The 21089-nt window shown below is 43.4% G+C and overlaps 1 protein-coding gene across 2 annotated transcripts in view; it reads right to left on the reverse strand.

Moving 5' to 3' along the window:
* Positions 1-21089, reverse strand: part of TDRD3 (tudor domain containing 3) — a 271154-nt gene that overhangs the window by 177652 nt on the left and 72413 nt on the right. The window contains exon 2 of one of the 2 annotated variants that reach the window (XM_045012123.1): positions 2888-2972. In XM_045012123.1, coding sequence (XP_044868058.1) covers positions 2888-2972 — 85 coding nt within the window. Of the gene's footprint in view, positions 1-2887; positions 2973-21089 lie in introns of those variants that run through there. The other variant, XM_045012124.1, reaches the window with a different exon arrangement.

Raw genomic sequence — 21089 nt, forward strand, 5'->3', positions numbered from 1 at the left:
CCTCCTTGATTCAAATAAACTCCCCATTGTGCGCCCCTCTAACAGCCCTGGTATCTAACTGCTCAAAATCAGCCACCAAGGCAATCTGCCTCCAATTCCACTCCAGGGTAAACTTTTCACCCTTAACCTCACAAATATTATGGAGAGCACAAACAGGCTGCTATGACCATGGGACTATATTCTTCATTTAGATCTAACATGCTATAAAGGCAGCACCAGCATGCTTTTAATCTGCCAAAGGCATATTCAACCGTCATTCTACACCTGCTCAGCCTATTGCTGAAGTGCTCCTTGCTGCTTTCAAGGTTTCCCATGTAAGGCTTCATGGGCCATGGAAGTAAGGGGTATGCTATGTCTCCCAGGATCACTATGGGCATTTCAACATCCTCCACTGGAATCTTCTAGTCTAGAAAGAATGTCCCTGCTTGCAGCTTTCTCTACAGGCCAGTATTCCTGAAGATGTGTGTGTCGTGCACTTTCCAGGACCATCCCGCATTGATATCAGTGAAATGGCCATGACAATCCACAAGCTCCTGCAATACCATAGAGAAGTACAACTTTCTACTGATGATTCCCATTGCAAGATGGTCTGGGGCCAAAACTGGGATGTGTGCACCATCTAGCACACCGCTGCAGTTAGGGAATCCCATTGCTGCAAAGCCATCTGCTATTTCACACATGTTGCCAAGACTCATAATTTTTTGTAGCAGGATGCAATTAATGGCCCTGCACATTTGCATTAACTTAGCCCCAATGGTGGACTTTCCAATCCAAACTGATTCGTGACCGACTGGTAGTAGTCTGGAGTTGTCAGTTTCCACATGGCAATTACCATGCTCTTCTCCACCGAGAGGGTAGGTCTCATTTTTGTGTCCTTCCGGCGCAGGGCTGGGGCGAGCTCTGCACACAGTTCCAGGGAGGTGGCATTCCACATCTGAAAATTCTGCAGTAACAGTTCGTCATTCCAGGACTGCATAAGAATGTGATCCCACCACTCAGTGCTTGTTTCCCAAGCTCAAAAGCGACAGTCCACTATGTGCAGCTGCTCCATGAATGCCAAAAAGTAATCTGGTATTGTATCTTTCCATGGCACACAGCAGGTGAACTATCTCTGATTCCTGTTCAGACTGGGTGTTCATGATATACTGTATGACCAGCCGCAATGTGTTCATAACCATAACAGTAGAAAACAGTGCAGGATCCATCCTTTCAGACAGAGATGGTGGGTGTACAGTAAACAGGAACCATTGAAAAATGCCGCAAAACACAGTCAGAAGCCCATGGAATGATGGGATAGAAAAAAATGTACCAAGAGATGCTGAGCCTGCACCAATGATGCACTGTGATCCATTCCACCTTCCCACAACTCCTATTTGCAGAAGATGGCGAGTAGCACAATGGGATAGCTACCCAGAAAGCACTGGTCTCTCTGTCAAAGCTAGAGCACCAACTGTGGACCCACTCTGCTGACAGAATGAGAATCGTATGAACATGCACAAGCAATGTAATTATACCTTTTTTTGATCACTGCCGTGACTTACATTGACAAAAACTCTGTAGTGTAGAAAAGGCCTCAGCCTCTGCCTCATTCAACGAATATTTAATTATTTATACAAAGTGTAACAACTCCAACAGCAAAGACTGAGAGACCATCTGCAGCTGGGTAGTTAGGGCCCTCATCTGTGATATAGGAAAGCTAAATTAAAGTCCCTGCTCAGTCTGGGGACAGAGTATCCCACATTCCAAGTAAGGCCCTAAGTTTCTTGACCAGTTCTAACTTAGACACATTGACAGGCCTCTTTCCCTAGCTAGAAGATTTCTATTCTTTGAAGAGTCATTTATAACCTGTCGGGGGGGGACCAGATGATCATGTTTATTGAGGAGGCAATTACTTGAATTCTGAACAACTTTTCTAAATGTTTCATAGGTACTTTTCTCATCTTCTAAAAAGAAAAATGAGCAATATGAGGCTGAGGTATTTATATAGCATTTATATTTCTTTATCCACATGTTGACAGGAATGGGTAGAATACTGATCCAGATTAGTTCAGTAAATGCACATTTATTTAGTGCCACAATTCTGTTGTATTTATACTGTTTTTTATAAAGCATCTTCAGGTATGCCTTTCTTTGTTTATACAGTAATACAAGAACACTATGCATAAAACAGTTACAAGCATCGCAAGGTTTTTTGAATATATTTATATCATAAAGCAGTATTCTTAACAAAGGATCCTATTAACTATTCCCCCAAAACTTGAAGCATTCAATTCAATTTTGGCCTTTTTCATTTAACTAACTTTCTGATCCATCTTCTCCCTTGTATCATTAGGGCTGTCAAAACAGATATGGGCATAATATTTGCTAACTAATTTTTATTGCAGGGCCAACACACAAACACCTGCAACAGTAAACTTTTTACTTCCAAGCTGTATCTTTGTAAATACATAAATAGAGTCTAATTTCTACATCATATCACTTTTAAGACATATTGGATCTCAAGCCTGAACTACCGTAAGTGCCCAATGAAATACTTAAATTACCACAACAGTTAACATTTGTATTTATATTTATATGACAGTATGCATTCACAAAATGTAATGTATTTTTGGTGTTGGCGTTTGTTTTTTAATAAATGAAAATTTTCTTTAACAAAAAGAAATACTACATATTTTTCCATGGCAAAATATGCTTTTAAAAATTTCCTTGAGCTTTAATTTTTAAAGAGAAAATCACTGCCTGCCAAAGATGGCATTTTTAAGCTCTAATTCAGATATACCAAATTAAACAACACATTGAAATAAAAACATTATGTATTATGTACAACATGTAAAGACTGAACAATCTGATATAAGATTTTTCCTAAAATTTCATAACCATAACCTACATTAAGGGCAATCAGGATAACGTCACTTATATTGACTTTGTCAGAAGAATTTGTGCAAGCTTCAATTCCTTCATCTGAAAGATACCTGTTAAAACAAAATGAAGTTATTTTAGGAAGGTATTTGAAACACATTTTAGACTAAGCTATTAGTTAATCCTTCTTTTAGATTCCCTAAGTATCCACAATGGCAAGACTTTAGGTTTATTCAGTAGGAATATATGTAATACTCTGTATTTTCTGTATTCTTACAAATGCAGTTTATAAAACAACTGACAGAGATGAAAGGATTCCTTCAGTTGAGGAGTCCCTTCACACTGCCCCTATGTTGGCGGTTCCCTTACAGATCATTTCTGCCATTCCTACTCCCTTTTTCTCTCTCTCCTCAATATTTATATATAAAACTACCAATTATTTTTTATGTAAACTCCTAGATGTATACACTGATTTCACGATTTATCGTATAATTACTGTACCATGGCCCTCATCTACCCATCCCGTTTTATCTCTTCCCCTTATCATAACTTAGGCATTCAGATCCATGCAGACAAATAGGCAGCTCCTTGCACCTGTGGAGTCCCACTGAAATCTACAGCAACACTACCTCTACAGATCCAATTGAATGATCGATGCATAGTTAATAAGCTCTTACAGGCATGCAAAGATATATTTATGAAATATTGTGATTTGGAGACGCTCCCTCATAAGGGACAGTGTTGGATGTCGGTGCGGACGTGTGCTCTGGAGGCTGTGGTTGGGAACATGACATGGCTGTGTGTGGAGCAGCTCACTGCAGAAACTCTCCAGGTTGTTTTATTAAAGTTTTATTTCTTTTTCATTCACTGGTTTGTTATTTAATGAACCCCAAGATTGTTACAAGGCAGAGACTATATTTTCTGTAAATGCTAAACAAAGATGACACTATCCACACGAACAAGCAACAGCCTACACCCAGGTTTAGCAGAACACAGTGGTCATCTAGGTTCAGTTACTGGAGAAGATAATGTGCTTTTCCCACAGATATTAATTAACAACTATTCAAGATGGCCAAAAATTTTCTAATGAAAAATATGATTCTTTTTTAGGGAAGCTAAAAAGTTTTTTAAGAAAAAAAGTTTCATTCAAATTAACAGAAATTTTAAATTAAAAAAGACAGGTGTTCTGAAATATTGCTATCTTTGTGCTTCACACACAATTTTGTATTGCCAATTTTGATTGATCAGTTTCATCACAATTCAGTTTTGAAATTTCCAATTTCAACAAAAAAATGGTTTAAAAAAAAACCTCCTTAGAAAGTTACACCCAAAAATACTTTCATATTTGCAAAAACTTCTACAAAGTCCACCCCCTGGCTGTTTTTTGATCAGCTCTCATTACTAAAAGAAGAATTAGAACTCAAGATTTGTGAAAACTATCTTTTTAATGAAGCAAAATGAAAGAAAATAGGAGAGGGACGCTAATAGAAACATACAGCAATCAACAGGGTAAAAATATTGTGTGTCTAGAGCAGGGGTCGGCAACCTCTGGCACGCAGCTCACCAGGGTAAGCACCCTGGCGGGCCGGGCCAGTTTGTTTACCTGCCACGTTGGCAGGTTCGGCCACTCGTGGCTCCCACTGGCCACGGTTCGCCATCCCAGGCCAATGAAGGCGGCGGGAAGCCGCAGCCAGCACATCCCTTGCCCACGCTGCTTCCCACAGCCCCCATTGGCCTGGGACAGCAAACCATGGCCAGTGGGAACCACAATCGGCTGAATCTGCCAAAGCAGCAGGTAAACAAACTGGCCCGGTCAGCCAGGGTTCTTACCCTGGCGAGCCGCGTGCCAGAGGTTGCCGACCCCTGGTCTGGAGCCTAAAAGTAAGTATTGTAATTATATTTCCAATTTTCTCCATTATCTCAGAATTAAAAATAAATATATTTACACACACACACACACACACACACACACACACACACCCCTCAGACTCAACCTCAGAACAAATTTTTGGCTGATCTTCTTAGACTATGAATGTAGTTATCCAAAAGAAAAATATTTTTTGCAACATTAAGGAAGATTGTATGTATCCTCAACACTCAGGACACTAAATTCAGTTTTAACTCTACTAGTTGGAATTATGTCAGTCGTTTTATACCTTATAATTTACACTCTCTCACACACAGAAATTCTGGGAACCAATGCAAAACTATATAGTCTACCAGTTGCTACCAGATGAAAACAGAAAAGGTTGCTTGCTTAGAAGCAGTGCTTTCTAGAGAGTGGCTCCACTGTTTCCCAGTAAGAGAAACCCGCTCTATATTGAATGACTAAAAAAAATTATGCACTAGAACCTGATATTTTCGTAAGCAGTCTACATTATTCCTCTGCATCAAGAAATACATTGTTAATAATGGTTATTGAAAGAGGATTCTTTGCCCTACCACTGAATGTCTCACCCTAAAAATGAGAATTACAAAGTGGGTCATAAGGCTTGAAGTACTGATCACTTAACCAAGATGTCAACTGAAGTAACTCTCTAAATCAGAGTATTTCCCCTCCCCTCCCCCAAAAAGACACTGAGGGCTTGGCTACACTTACAAGTTGCAGCGCTGGGAGTTACAGCGCTGGTCATGCAGCTGTGTAGGGCCAGCGCTGGAGTGTGGCCACACTGACAGCTACCAGCGCTGCAGTGTGGCCACACTTGCAGCACTTTCCAGCGCTGTATTGAGAGGTGCGTTGTGGGCAGCTATCCCACAGAGCACCTCGTCCCATTTTGGCGCTGAGTATTGTGGGAAGGGGAAGGAAGTGTGCGGGTCATTCCGCTTCCTGTGCCAACGCCCCATGGTGCATCGCTTCACATCCCAGCATTCACTCTTTCCGGCAACGTTTGGCGCCATTGTGAGTGTCTTTCTGTTTTACTCTCTGTGTGTGAATCGCGATTTCTGTGGCAAATGGAGCCCGAGCTGCTGAGGACTGTGCTGATGAGTGTCGCCAGCACAACACGTTTGGCAGTCGAGCTATTCCTTCAGCTCCAAAGTGACAGTGAGGAGTCTGACGATGATATCGATATCGATTCTCCTGCCGCGTGTGACACTAAAGTGCTTGTGGCATTCACGGAAATGCTCAGCACCGTTGAACGCCGCTTTTGGGCTCGGGAAACAAGCACTGACTGGTGGGATCACATCGTCATGGAAGTCTGGGATGACGAGCAGTGGCTGCAGAACTTTCGTATGAGAAAAGCCACTTTCATGGGACTGTGTGCTGAGCTCGCCCCCACTCTGCGGCGCAAGGACACAAGATTGAGAGCTGCCCTGACGGTGGAAAAGCGGGTGGCTATTGCAATCTGGAAGCTGGCAACTCCAGACAGCTACCGGTCAGTCGGGAACCAGTTTGGAGTGGGAAAGTCGACCGTTGGAATCGTTTTGATGCAAGTTTGCAAGGCAATTAATCGCATCCTGCTAAGAAAGACCGTGACTCTGGGGAGCGTGCAGGACATTGTGGATGGCTTTGCACAAATGGGTTTCCCTAACTGTGGAGGGGCGATAGATGGGACGCATATTCCTATTCTGCCCCCCCCCCACCTGGCATCAGAGTACATTAATCGTAAGGGGTATTTCTCTATGGTTCTCCAGGCGCTTGTGGATCACCGCGGGCGTTTCATTGACATTTACACAGGCTGGCCTGGAAAGGTGCATGATGCACGCATCTTTCGGAACAGTGGCCTGTTCAGGAAGATGCAGGCAGGGACTTTTTTCCCAGACAGGAAGATCACAGTAGGGGACGTCGAAATGCCCATTGTGATCCTTGGAGACCCCGCTTACCCGTTACTGCCTTGGCTCATGAAACCCTATACAGGGAAGCTTGACAGGAGCAAGGACCGGTTCAACTACAGGCTGAGCCGGTGCCGAATGACTGTGGAGTGTGCTTTTAAAGGCACGCTGGCGTTCCTTGTATGGGAAGCTAGACTTGGGGGAAAGCAGCATCCCCGCGGTTATATGCGCTTGCTGTACCCTCCATAATATTTGTGAAGGGAAGGGTGAAACATTCAGTCAGGCATGGACCACCGAGGTTCAAGTCCTGGAGGCTGAATATGCACAGCCAGAGATCAGGGCTAATAGAGAGGCCCAGCACAGGGCTTCAAGGATTAGGGATGCCTTGAGGGAAGAATTTGAGGCTGAAAGCCAACAGTAATGTTTGCTGCCTTGCATGGGAGTGAATTGCACTGTTTACACTGTTATTCTATTATCCCTAAAATGATTTGCAGTGCCTCTTTCTTTACTGGGCTAAGGTATCTTTCACTATCTGCTATAATAAAGACTGTTTTCAAAGCCAAGAATTGTTTTATTGAAAAGAAAAAAACTTCCTTGACAGACAGACAGACACACAACATTTCATGAACACAAGAGGGCAGGGGTGTGGGTTGGTGAACTGTACAGTCACAAGTTTGCATATGTCCTGTCTGGAGTGCTGTTTAATGAATCCTGCACTTCAGGGTGCATAAACTGCATGGTGATGGGGGTTGAGTGCAGAGGGTAAGGGTGGTAGGTATCAGGGCTGGTTGGTGAACGTACAGGTGTTGGAGGCAGCTGGTGGTGGTAAGAACCTAGATGCTGGGGAAAGGTGGGTTGAGCTGACATTGGGGCACAAGGCAAAAAGCTTTGGGACGGGGGGGGGGTGGAGTAGCACGGTAGTGTTCTGCTTGCATGGCAACGAGTGACTCTATAGAGTCCGCTTGGCGCGACAGGATGCTTAGCAGCCGCTCTGTGCTTTTCCTCTTGGCCACTGCATTTCTCTTGCGGATCCTGCTTTCCTTCTCTCTCCACTCCTTCAATTCTTTACTCTCTCTAGCAGAGTGATGAACAGTTTTCAACATGTCCTCCTTGCTCTTTCGGGGATTTTTCCTCAAATTGTGCAGCCTCTGTGCTGTGGTACATCTGCTCAGTCCAGCAGTCAAGGTCACTGTAGAAAGCCAGAAATGTATACATTTAACAGGGCAGCATTGTATTCACTATCTCCAGACATTAATTGCTACACTGAGGGAGTTCTTAGTCCTCAGTTTAGCATTCTTTTACCACACACATAACACAACAGAAGCCACGAAATGGTGAGTGAGGGGTGCTTATAGAGGGAGAAGTGGGGCTTGAGTGATAGAGGGGTGCTTGCTTCGGGTAATCTGGAGTGATAGAGGGGTTGAGTGAAGGTGCAGCTGCAGGGGTGATCTTCACTATCTCCCTATCTCTTCACTAAAGAGTCTCCCAACATTTTTCACAGGAGTTAATCCTGGAAGATATCTCCCTGCTGCAAGTCACTAGGGAACAGCGGGAGGCTCTTTTACAGCAATGTGGATTCCGCCCTGGACCCTATGCGGCTTCCCTGTGTTCAGAAATGGTCCCCCCACCCCTCGCGGCACAGTGGCGCGGACGCGTCAGCGTGACTGGGACAAGGAACACAGTGGCTCTCCCTATAAACCTGCGCAGGCATATTGCCCACGCTCTGGCTGAAACTTTTGCTGAGATCACTACCGCGACTTGATAGACCACATCAATGGGCTATTCCACATCTAGGCTGGCATGCATGCAGCCCTAAACCCCCTTCCTCTCCAGAAACATTTCCACCCAGAAAATAAAAGCCGCTTACCGGTAACCCGCTCCTCTGCTTGTCCTTCTGCAACTGCTGGCTGCTGCGATTGGGTACTTTCCTCCTGGCTTGAGAAGAGCTCCTGGCTGCATGCCCACTCTGGGGTGTCTTCCCCCATCCCAGTAGCTTCACTCGCGTTTTCCTCCCCCCCCCACCGCCTCCGCCTCCTCCTCCTCCTGTCCCCCAGCCTGCTCAGAAGTGTCCATCGTTGTCCTGGGATTGGCAGTGGGGTCACCCCCAAGTATCGCGTCCATCTCCCTGTAAAAACGGCAGGTCGTGGGGGCAGCTCCGGATCGGCGATTCCCCTCGCGGGCTTTGTAATAGGCACTCCGCAGCTCTTTAACTTTCACCCTGCATTGTAGTGCGTCCCGATCATGGCCCCTATCCAGCATGGCCCTTGATATCTGCTCAAAGATATCGTAATTCCTACGGCTGGAGCGCAGCTGGGACTGCACAGCTTCCTCCCCCCAAACACTAATGAGGTCCTGCAATTCGCCAGTGCTCCATGCTGGGGCTCGTTTCCCGCGTGGAGGCATGGTCACCTGTAAAGATTAACTGATTGCACTCCACACCTGGCTGCAGCAAACAGGAAGGAGATTTTTAAAATTCCCGGGGCATTTAAAGGGCGGGTCACCTGAGGCAAGAGCAGTAGAGTGCAAACTGATGAGCAGAGTGGCTGAACAGGAATTGTGGGATAACTCCTTATTCTCTGGAGGACAATTAAAGCGCTGGTGAGTGTCCACACCTGCTGAGCAGCGCTGGATCACCAGCGCTGCACTCCTTATACCCCAACCGGGATGGGTTTTCAGCCAGCGCTGCAACCAGGGAGTTGCAGCGCTGGTTGTGCCCTGCAAGTGTGGACGGGGTGTAATTGCAGCGCTGGAAAGCCTCCACCAGCGCTGCAACTTGTAAGTGTAGCCAAGCCCTGAGAGAACAAACTTCAGTCACTTTTGGCTTTTAAGAGACCTAAATAACATCTCTTTAGCCAGCACTATTACAGTCTTTGCCAACACAACAGTCTCACCAATAACAAATGTCCAATTAGGGACATCAGCTAAGGAGTTTTTGGCAGCTACTATATCATTTCAACATAATTAACAGCTAACAAAAAAACCCTAAAATAAACTTCATCCAATATTTTAAAATATTTTCTAAAACACAATATATGTACCATTAAAAAACACTGTTGTGAGTAAATTAAAGAGAAAATGCAAAAACCCAGGTACATATTAAGGGAAAGTTTGAAGGTGTGTAGTAGAAAACTGTTCATATTTTTAAGTAACAGAACTTTTAACAGCAACACTACTTCCATCACGAGGGAAAAAAAAAGACAAGTATAAAGTGAGTCTCAAAAGATCCCTCAGCACACCTGCATTGACAGACCTCAGGAGAAGGATCAAAATGCCTAGAGCTTTCTAATCAGTTCCCAGGTGTTGCCTGTAAGCAAACAGGACTCAAGAGTGCAGATACTACTGTAAGTACCAAAAAAACCTCTTACTCTAGAGAACTCCTGTTTACTAAAACAACCGGCAAGAGCACTTTTTTTCCCTCCCCAATGGGAGCTCTGGATGTGCTGTATTCCAAACCCAATCATTTCTATTCTAACTAAACATATATATGTACACATTCAGCTTTATTAAGCACAACCTGAGCTTTAACTATGCCAGATAGGTTTCCTGTATGAGTGGCTAAAAGGAGAAAAATCTTTCAGCTAGTTTCTACTTCAGCTGTGGTTTTCTTCATAATCTCATTGTCCATACAATGTTCCATCACAGCTAATGAAAAATCTCAATCTCTTAATTATTTGGTTGATATATTTAAAGGCAGCCCACAAATTATTATTCACAAGACATCAAAATTTTGTCAGTTGAAGCATTACAAATAAAATGTGCTTTACATTAAAAAAAATCGATTACAGAGACTCAGTACACTTAACATGAAAAACACACACACACCCCTCAGAAATTTGAAGCTATGCCCAAGCGGAGATAGAGCTTGCAAAAGTTAACTCTTGAGATGAGACCTGGGGGAATCCATTCTCTTCAATGTGAGGGACTACCTGGTCCCTTCCAGGCACAAGAGAATAAAGTACCGAGTGCCCACCATGCCCAAATGCACAGAACTTGTGTGTATGCAATCCCCGCTCTCATACTGGAAGTTCACACTCCCAAATATAGCTGTCTGCCCTTCAGTCCCTCATGACCAGCTCTTTCAGCACCTACAGACTTTCTCCCACTTCCTTCCAAATGTACCAGAAGTGTTTTCTCTTTGGAGGGCTCTCTTCCAAGTACTGACCAGATTTAAATCTGTTTAATGAGTGAAATTATGTACCTTGGATGAAGAGCTACAATTAAAATAATGTAATACGGTGGTGTATATGTACATGGGGACAACGGAGAGGGGAAAGATTAAAATACCTACTTTCATGTTTGTCTTTTAAATCAAATTTAATGATAAAAGGAAAGACTGCTTTCCCCAAAACACAACACTCCATAAGTTTCTAAGGGAACAAAAAGTCTCCCTTTACATCTGCTTTCCACTAGAGGTTGCGGCGCTATTGCTGCAGTAAACAAACAGGAAGAGTGCTCTTCTCAGTAGGCATCTGAGAGCACAATACTCTGTGCCTTGGCTAGTTCTTGATCCCCATCCCCTATCACTATCCACTCCTTCCTTCTCAGCAGGGCCGGCTCTAGACCCCAGCGCGCCAAGCGCGAGCTTGGGGCGGCATTTTGCCGGGAGGGCGGCAGGGGGATCCGGCGGACCTTCCGCAGTCACGTCTGCAAGAGGAAGGTCCGGCGGACCTTCCGCAGCTCTAGGAATTTGGCCACCCCAAGCACGCCGGTCCCGCGGCTCCGGTGGACCTCCCGCAGGCATGACTGCGGAGGGTCCGCTGGTCCCACGGCTCCGGTGGACCTCCCGCAGGCATGCCTGCGGATGCTCCACCGGAGCCGCGGGACCAGCGGACCATCCGCAGGCACGTCTGCAAGAGGTCCCCCGGAGCCGCGGGACCGGCGTGCTTGGGGCGGCCAAATTCCTAGAGCCGCCCCTGCTTCTCAACAAGGAAGGGAAAGGAGTGATTAGCTGGGATAGCAACAGAAACATTCCCTTAATACAGCCTCCCACACACATATACACTCTTAAAAAGCATACACTTGCTGAACAAATAAAAAAGAGTGCAAGAGTGATGGAGGAGGAAGAACAAAAGAGAAGAGAGGAGAAAGAAGAGAAACAGAAGAGATTGCCCCACAAAAACACCTACAGAGAAGCAAGCCTGCTGTCCAATCCAGTACATACATGCCAAGGAGGGTAGGAAGGCATGAATTATTTCCATAATGTAAACAGATGAAGTTTCAAGGCCTGGTGGGAGAAAACTGAAGTTCATGCAAACATCTGAATTTTTGGATATTCCTCAAAAATGTTCCTGAACTCTGAACATCCCATGATTATTCCTTTGTTTACCCATATTATACATACCTTGCAACACTGGTGCTAAATTTTGTAGATTGGAGTCGGCAACCTCTGGCACGTGGCTCACCAGGGTAAGCACTCTGGCAGGCCGGGCCAGTTTGTTTACCTGCCACGTTGGCAGGTTCGGCCAATCGCGGCTCCCACTGGCCGCGGTTCGCCATCCCAGGCCAATGAAGGCGGCGGGAAGCCGCAGCCAGCACATCCCTCACCCGCGCTGCTTCCCACAGCCCCCATTGGCCTGGAACAGCAAACCATGGCCAGTGGGAACCGCAATCGGCTGAATCTGCCAAAGCAGCAGGTAAACAAACTGGCCCGGCCAGCCAGGGTTCTTACCCTGGCGAGCCAAGTGCCAGAGGTTGCCAACCCCTGTTGCAGATAATTACAATGTTGCATTATGGTGATGAACTCTGATGAAGCTTCTCAACACAATATGAAATGGAGAATGTAGGATTTTTTGCAGTGTTTTTCAAACCGTGGGTCACGACCCAGTACTGGGTCGCGGCATGTAAAGTACTGGGTCGCCTTGCTCTGGTCAACACTACCAACCAGGACATTAAAAGTCCGTTGGCGGTGCTGTCCATCTAAGACAGGCTAGTGCCTAACCTTTTCCGACAACACGCTGCACCCCGGAAGCGGCCAGCAGCGGGTCTGACTTCTAGTCGGGGGGGCCCACAGGGTTCCGTGTGCTGCCCCAGCCCAGAGCCCTGACCCCCCTCCCACACCCCAACACCCTGCCCTAGCCCAGAGCCCCTCATTTTTTCTTTTTTTTTGCTTTTTATAAGAATGTTGTTTAAGAACAGCCTGAAAGGTTATAGATCTGATTCACTGCTGCATTACTTCAGTTTTACACTAGTACAGGGGTAGGCAACCTGCGGCACGCGAGCTGATTTTCAGTGGCACTCACACTGCCCGGGTCCTGGCCACCAGTCCGGGGGCTCTGCATTTTAATTTAATTTTAAATGAAGCTTCTTAAACATTTTAAAAACCTTATTTACTTTACAACAATAGTTTAGTTATATATTATAGACTTATAGAAAGAGATCTTCTAAAAATTTTAAAATGTATTACTGTCACGCGAAACCTTAAATTAGAGTGACTAAATGAAGACTTGGCACACCACTTCTGAAAGGTTGCCAACCTCTGCAATAGTATAAGTCCTTGGACTTCAATGGAATTGTACCAGTGTGAATCAGTGTAAATTTTATGATCTTTGAATATGAGTTTAATCCTTGAGGGGGCCACTTAGGGATCTGGGGCAAAATCAGGACTTGGTCCTGCTAGTGAAGGCAGGGGGCTGGACTCAATGACCTTTCAAGGTCCCTTCCAGTTCTAGGAGATAGGATATCTCCACTAATTTAAATTTAAAAAAGGAATCTATAGCTCACCAGAAAGCACACAAACCCATCATTGGCTAAGAGATGAGGGCTCCCCAATTTATTTGTATAATTTTCACTTGGTGGGGAAGAAATACTGGCAGCTACATAAAATGCAATATCAGATCACCACCACATTTCTCTCCTCTATTTTATGCCCACTAAGAGTTCGAAGGAGATGTTTCTCATATCCCCTTCCCCTCCCCACCTGGTGGGGTGCAGGAAGAGTTGGAATGGAACCAAAACTATATTCTAACCAATAAACCACAACAATTTTAGTCAGGTGAATATTACCTTTCTTAGACAGAGGGAACAGCAGTACCATTGACCCTACCTCCTTACAATGACATATAGTAATAAGTTTATTACTAATGCAGAATAGTCAGAATACTGACAGTCAATATTTTTCATTTGTAACACTCACTGATAGATGAGTTTACATTTTTACATACAAAAGGCCTCTACTTGCTTCTTTGATAAGTAGTTTCCATGGTCTGAACTAAATTAACACCCAAAGAAATATGAACCTGATCAGTGGAAGGCATATACTTAGTTTTATTTTCCAGTTGTCCCCTCATAGTAAATGAAGTAAATACTTAACATCCAAAGTTTCTATATTGGAGGAATATACCCTATTCTGTTGGAGGCATATAAACCATAATTTACAGCATCTCTCATTGCCAAAACAAAATCCATTTGCACTGTCCACCTGTGTGTCCATCAGTCCTATTCTATACCTTTTAAAGAAACAACCCACATATCTAAATATATAAAGTTGATCATTTTTACAACAGTAATAACACAAATGCCTGAATTGTAAAACCAAAACAATGTTAGCTGAAATAAGATCTGCTTTTATTTGCTCTCTAGTCTCTATAAAGATGGATCAAGCCAATAAACTATATATCTATTATTTAGAAGTACCTTAAGTATGAGCACTTAACAGTGAACTGAATCAATCAGGCAAGCGATTTTCAAAACAAGATTTATTCTATAAAATAGTAAATTCTCTTTAAAAATGCATTCAATTATCACTTTTTGGGTTTTATGGTTCATATGCGCGTATAAATATTCAACTACTTATACTATTGTCATCCCATGATATTATATTCCTGTCACAGAAATCTATTTTAATTTTCTTCTACTCTCATCTTTCTGGTTACACATTATGCAAGCAGCAGCTCTGGCTAAGAAGAAAACAAAACAAACCAATACATGAAAGATTCATAATTTTCAATAAATGTTCAATAAAATCAAACTCAATACAGAGTTATGTTTCACCACAAACCTGCTGATTAGTGGAGCCAGAAAATGCAAATCAACTTTACCGCATTTCCTGCAACAGCTTGTTTTAAACTCAACTTTCAGTCACATGAAGCAGTTTTGAATCTCACAGCCAATCTTTATATATTTGATGAACCTTCAATATCCAGGTATCAAAAATTAAAATCCTTTTTCGGGTTGTCAAACTGAAAACCCAGTCAGAATTTTTTAGTTCTCCTGCAAAATATAAACCTCAAAACCAGAAGAGAATTTCTCTAAATTAAGTATCTGAATATATAACATGCAAATATCTTTGTCCAGTGGCCAAAAAATATCATTTTATAACTTTATATTTCATCGAAAATAAAGTGTAAGTAGAAGGTGAAATTACAGAAAGAATGCACAACATTGATACATCCACTAGATGGCACCATTGCTACATAATAAAAGAACAATATTGCTTTTCTATATTACTGAGGCACTTCAAACTTGAGGAATATTTTTCCCAATATAGTTTCAAAGGTTTCTGCTGAACTTATAACATCAGTTTTCTAAAGGAAGAAAAATTTGCTGCAGTGTCACAAATTTTACTGTGACTATATCATTAAAGCTTCTAAAAATGTGTTTTACAAATATTTCTATATTAAAGCAGGAAAATCATAGATTTAAAGAGAAGAGTTTTTATGCACTTCCCTACTACCTATATAACACTAGGAACATATTCTGCTACTGCAGCAACCAAGATATTGTAGTTCTTAAAAGAACCGTGTGCTTTTTTCTCCTTGAATTTTGGGGGAGTTTTAATTTATTTATTTAAAGAATAACTTAACATTTTACTAGCTGAGAGAAAAAAAATAAATACAAGATTCATCAGAATTACAATGTACATCGCAAAAGGTATTTTCTGTCACACTATACCACCGTTAAAAGCTTGAGTGATATGTGAGTTCACAGTTTTCCTAATAGAGTAGAACTTTGCTAATTCACACTGGCTGGAAAATCCACCAAGGATTATAAAAATCTGTGTATTAGTGAACTAGTATTTTGCAGAAATAGATCCCAAGTGCCTTTAGCTCTCATTTGAGTTAGCAGGGATTGAAAAATGTTCAGCACCATCCTCACCACTTCACAGGATCAAGCCCTAAGTAAATAATTTAATATATTTAAGAAACTGCAACAGACATTCTCTGTTCATCTGTTTTACAAGTGTAGTTCATCTTTCATCGTTTGACAACAGTAGAACATATTAGTAAATATACTGTAACAGGTTTAATAAAAGTAAGGAAATCTTAGTAATATTATTTGTTTTCCAGTGGTACCCACATGGTGCTAGGCACTGTCCAAACACACAGGAAAATGTATGTGCCTCAAACAGTTATGGTAATGTAATAGTAAACTTTTGTGATGAGATACAATATAAAGTCTTTCAAGCCAATCTGAATCCTGCAAAAGTTGGTACTTTAAAAAACAAAAAAAAAAGGTCTTCAACACTAGATGGCTTTTCAGTATCATATGTGAAATGAATTTGTTGGTCTCAGCACATTAAACTATGTTCAAGCACGTTCATCACAAGAACCACCATCACAACTGACAATAGCTTGCACATTTGTTGACCCGGGAGGGGGGGGATGGAAGGTTGTCAAGAAATGAATGGACACAGAAAAGGAAGTACTCTTTCATCCCTAGAGATGGTCCTTTCTGCAGGCTATTGAAGTAATTTGACAAAAACAGGAGTGAAATGTTTGTACTTTCACCACCTGTACTGTTCCTGTTATGTAAAGAGAGAGCAAAGGCTTCATTCTCCACAACAGTGTCAATCTGCACATTTCAGATTATTAGATTCATACATAAAAAAAAACAAACCAAACCAAACCAAACACAAAATACTGATAAAAGTTAAGGAGTGACAGTTAGGCAGGTTTTTTTTTTCTTTTTGGGAAGGGGGGTGAAATAGAAACACATCACCGGTATGTGGACTAGTGAGGTTCAGCTATAATATTTTATAATTAAGAAAATATTTCAAATTTAGATATTTTCACTTGGAACACAGATGAAAAACAAATTAGAGATGCATATTTAGAACTAATTAGGATTTCCAAAATATCAATTCCATACTTAGCAAAATCAACGAAGCCCAATACCTCTTTAGTCAATATTCATCTATTAAGCAAATTAAATTACAAATATTGAAAACTGTACTTAATAATGGGTCCTTTACTTATTTTTCAATTGTTTTATTTTTGCACATAATTCTACATTTGTAAGTTCAACTTTCATGATAAATAGATTGCACTACAGTACTTGTGTTAGGTGAATTGAAAAATACTATTTCTTTCGTTTTTACAGTGCAAGTATTTGTAAGCACTGACCTTTGTGAGCACTCTATACTTTATATTGTGTGCTGTAATTGAAATCAATATATTTTTAAATGTAGAAAACAGCCAAAAATATTTAAATAAATGGTATTCTATCATTGTTTAACAGCGCAATTAATCGCATGATTCTTTTTTTAATCGCTTTACAGCCCTAATAATTTTTAAACAGTAAAACACAAATTTCCATTTCTTACAAGAGGCATGACACTGAGCAGCACTCTCTGAAATGTGGCTCTCACAGTTGCATGTAAGTCCAGCTGTCATTATGAAACATGTACCTAGGGGTGGAGTGCAAGGGGTACCGCAACAGGCTTGGACCATGCCAGGAATGTGTGTGGGGAGTTTGTGGAGGGCATGGAAGGCAGTTCTGTATGGGCTGCAGAGGGAGTAGAGCACGGATATGTGCCGACTGCAGCACAATCAGAGACCTCAGCATCCCTGTTTGGTCCTCCATCATTTTATCATCCACTCCTGCCTGTCTCCTCTCCTATCTGTTCTGAGTTTTTCATTGACTGTCTCTCTCCAGGCTAACTGCTTGTCATCTGCAACATCAGATGATTGCAGCACTTCTCTTAGTAGTCATCCTTACTCCTCATTCGCCTCCTTATCTGATGGAGGTGCTCTATCAGTCTATAGAAGATGGCCCTCAAGGGCACATCCACAGAAACAAAACAAACAATACACGGAGGCAGTATTTTGAGGGCACTCACAGTGTTGAATCACAGAAGTTACATACACCTCTTTCTCACTTTCCCTTGGCAAGTGCACAGCACAGCAAGAGCCCATGGTGAGTTTGTTCCAGGGGGGAAAGGGGCAAGATGGGGCAAAGGGCCTGGGTAGTTTCAGAAGTACAAGCACCATGGGACACTATTCTGAATGCTGGCACCGTTTTCCACAGGCAGGAGTAATTGAAGCTGATCTCTCTCTCCTGTGGGTAACTAAGGATGCATCTCCGGCATGCATGCGGATTCAGACTAGGGTGCACTGCTACAGACTAGGGATGAGTGGCTAGGCAGCAGTTCTGCAGAAAAGGACCTAGGGGTTACACTGGACAAGAAGCTGGATATGAGTCAACAGCGAGCCCTTGTTGCCAAGAAGGCTAATGGCATTTTGGGCTGTATAAGTAGGGGCACTGCCAGCAGATCGACGGACGTGATCATTCCCCTCTATTTGGCATTGGTGAGGCCTCATCTGGAGGGCTGTGTCCAGTTTTGGGACCCACACTACAAGGAGGATGTGGAAAAATTGGAAAGAGTCCAGCGGAGGGCAACAAAAATGATTAGAGGGCTGGAGCACATGACTTATGAGGAGAGGCTGAGGGAACTGGGATTGTTTAGTCCGCAGAAGAGAAAAATGAAGGGGGATTTGATAGCTGCTTTCAACTACCTGAAGGGGGGTTCCAAAGAGGATGGATCTAGACTGTTCTCAGTGGTAGAAGATGACAGAACAAGGAGTAATGGTCTCGAGTTGCAGTGAGGGAGGTTTAAGTTGGATATTACGAAAAACTTTTTTACTAGGAGGGTGGTGAAGCACTGGAATGGGTTACCTAGGGAGGTGATGGAATCTCCTTCCTTAGAGGTTTTTAAGGTCAGGCTTAACAAAGCCCTGGCTGGGATGATTTAGTTGGGGATTGGTCCTGCTTTGAGCAGCGGGTTGGACTAGATGACCTCCTGAGGTCTCTTCCAACCCTGATATTCTATGGTTCTATGATTCAGACCAAGTCCATATGCTGCTCGCCTGCATGCTGCTTTGGTTCCTGCAGAAGTAATTGCAGATGAAACAAAGCAGCTCTGCCAAGGAACCTTCGGCAGAGGATTGCAGCATACTTCCAGAAAAGTTTCCTAGAGATCTCTAAGGATTATTCTCAGGGCATCCTGACATGCATTACAAACTTTTCTGCAGGGCTCCCACTGCATAGCTGCACAGGGGAATGAGAAGCAGATGCAAACAGTATCTAGTGTTGTTAATTTCTCTCCTTTATCCCACTTCTACCATGTAACAAAATAAAGGACACCTCTACCTCATGTCACCATGCAGTATCAAAGCAATATGAGTACTTACCAGTGTTCCCCTCTCCTGCTTCAGGAGTGCCAGACCCAGACTGCTGGCTCCAGAGTCAAAAAAAATGTCCTGAGCTCACCACACCACCTGTCGCGTATCCCACATCCTCCTCCAACTCTACTTCCTCGTCCACCACTTCATCCTTGGGGTTGACGCCACTGGCTGCTGCCTCTGGTCCTCCTGAAGTAACCACAGAGTGCTTGCTGATGGAGGTGGGGTCACCAGAGAGGATGGCATACAGCTCCTTGAAGCAGCAGCAGGTTTTTGGCACCATACCACAGTGACCAATGCCTCCCTTGCGTTCTGGTACCCCAGCCTCAGCTCTTTGATCTTAGCACGGCACTGCTGCATGTCCCTTTACTGCCCCTTCTCCTCTGAGCCATGAGCAATCTGCTCAGACATATCAAAGTTCCTACATCTGGAGTGGAGCTGCAACTGCACAACCTCCTCTCCCCACAGACCCAGCAGATCCAACAACTCATGTGTACTCCAGGAAGGAGCGTGTTTGCTGCAGAAAGCCAGCATGGTCAGCTGTGAAGATGCTATGTGAACTCGCCAGGCCGAGCAAACAGGAAATGGAATTTCTAAAATTTCCAGGGCTTTAAAAGAGGAGGGACACATGTCTGTGTACCTGTCAGCAGGGCAACATAACTGAACCTGCTGACCAGTGCAGTCAGGATGGCATTGTGGGACACTTCCTGGAGACCACTTATGGCAACATATGCAAGCACAGCGTCTACAGAGACATAGTCGTTCTAACTTTGTCAAAAAATGCTATATGCCTCTTGTCAAGGGGGTTTATTATGTCAGTGTAGCTGAAGAGCATTGCAATGTGTACACCTCTGTGTTTTGTCGATGAAAGCAGACTTTTATTGACAAAATTATGTAGTGCAGACAAGGCTTAAATGTCTTGGTTTGTTTCTTTTTTTCCCAGTCTCTCACTCTCAAAAGAAAGTTGGTAAAAAGCACATTATTAATCATAGAAACCATTCTCCCAAGTATGTAATTAGTCCGGGGGGGGGGGGTTGTTGTTTTTTTTCCCCCCAAATACATCATTTTCAGCCAGTAGAATGAAATGATTCCTAAGGGCTGTTTATTGGATTAAAAACAGTATGTATTTACAATTTTTCAAGTATTACATTTTGAGACATATTAGGTATGGGATCGGCAACCTTTGGCACGCAGCCCATCAGGGAAACCCACTGGCGGGCTGGGACAGTTTGTTTACCTGCCGCGTCCACAGGTTCAGCCAATCGCGGCTCCCACTGGCCGCAGTTCGCCATTCCAGGCCAATGGGGGCTGCGAGAAGCCGCGGCCACCACATCCCTCGGCCCGTGCCACTTCCCGCAGCCCCTGTTGGCCCGGAGCGCCAAATCTTCGGACGCAGCAGATAAACAAACTGGACCGGCCCACCAGGGGACTTACCCTGATGGGCCGCGGGTTTCCAGAGCTGCTCTGTGGACCATAACACAGTCTTCAGTCTCCACAGTGCTGCATACTCTGGCCCCACACTTCCTGCCATCTGCCCAATCACCAGCTCTGCTCTCAACACACCCATCCTGCCCAACTCTACTCCTTATACCAAAGCTTCCAAGGAGATGCTCTGAAGACAGCCTTATGGTTCTCTTCCACAGTTCCTGTGCTGGCAAAATTCTCCTCCAACTGGAATCAGGCTTTTTAGGGCTGCATTACACCACTCCAGACATTTTACCCAATATGAACAGTGTGAAGTGGAGATGACTCTCATTCACGGTTTCTTTCTAAGGTACTCACATGACCGTCAACACTATACTAGCTAAGCAACTCCCAAGTACAGAAATAATTACTCTTTTGCTTCCCAAACTAAGAAAAAAATTGCTTGATTGGTTGAGAGAAAGAGAAAGTGAGAAAACATAGAACTTAACTGAAAAAATGAGTTCTGCATTATATTCAATACACAATGAAGTTTGTGTTTTTAATATCTTCTGGGATCAAGTTCCATAGACTAGGTCCAACTCCCACACTCATGAGTCCATCCATAATAGTTTAGCAATCTAATAGAACACAGATTCC

Source organism: Mauremys mutica, chromosome 1, assembly GCF_020497125.1.
Source record: "Mauremys mutica isolate MM-2020 ecotype Southern chromosome 1, ASM2049712v1, whole genome shotgun sequence".
Lineage (NCBI taxonomy): Eukaryota > Metazoa > Chordata > Testudines > Geoemydidae > Mauremys > Mauremys mutica.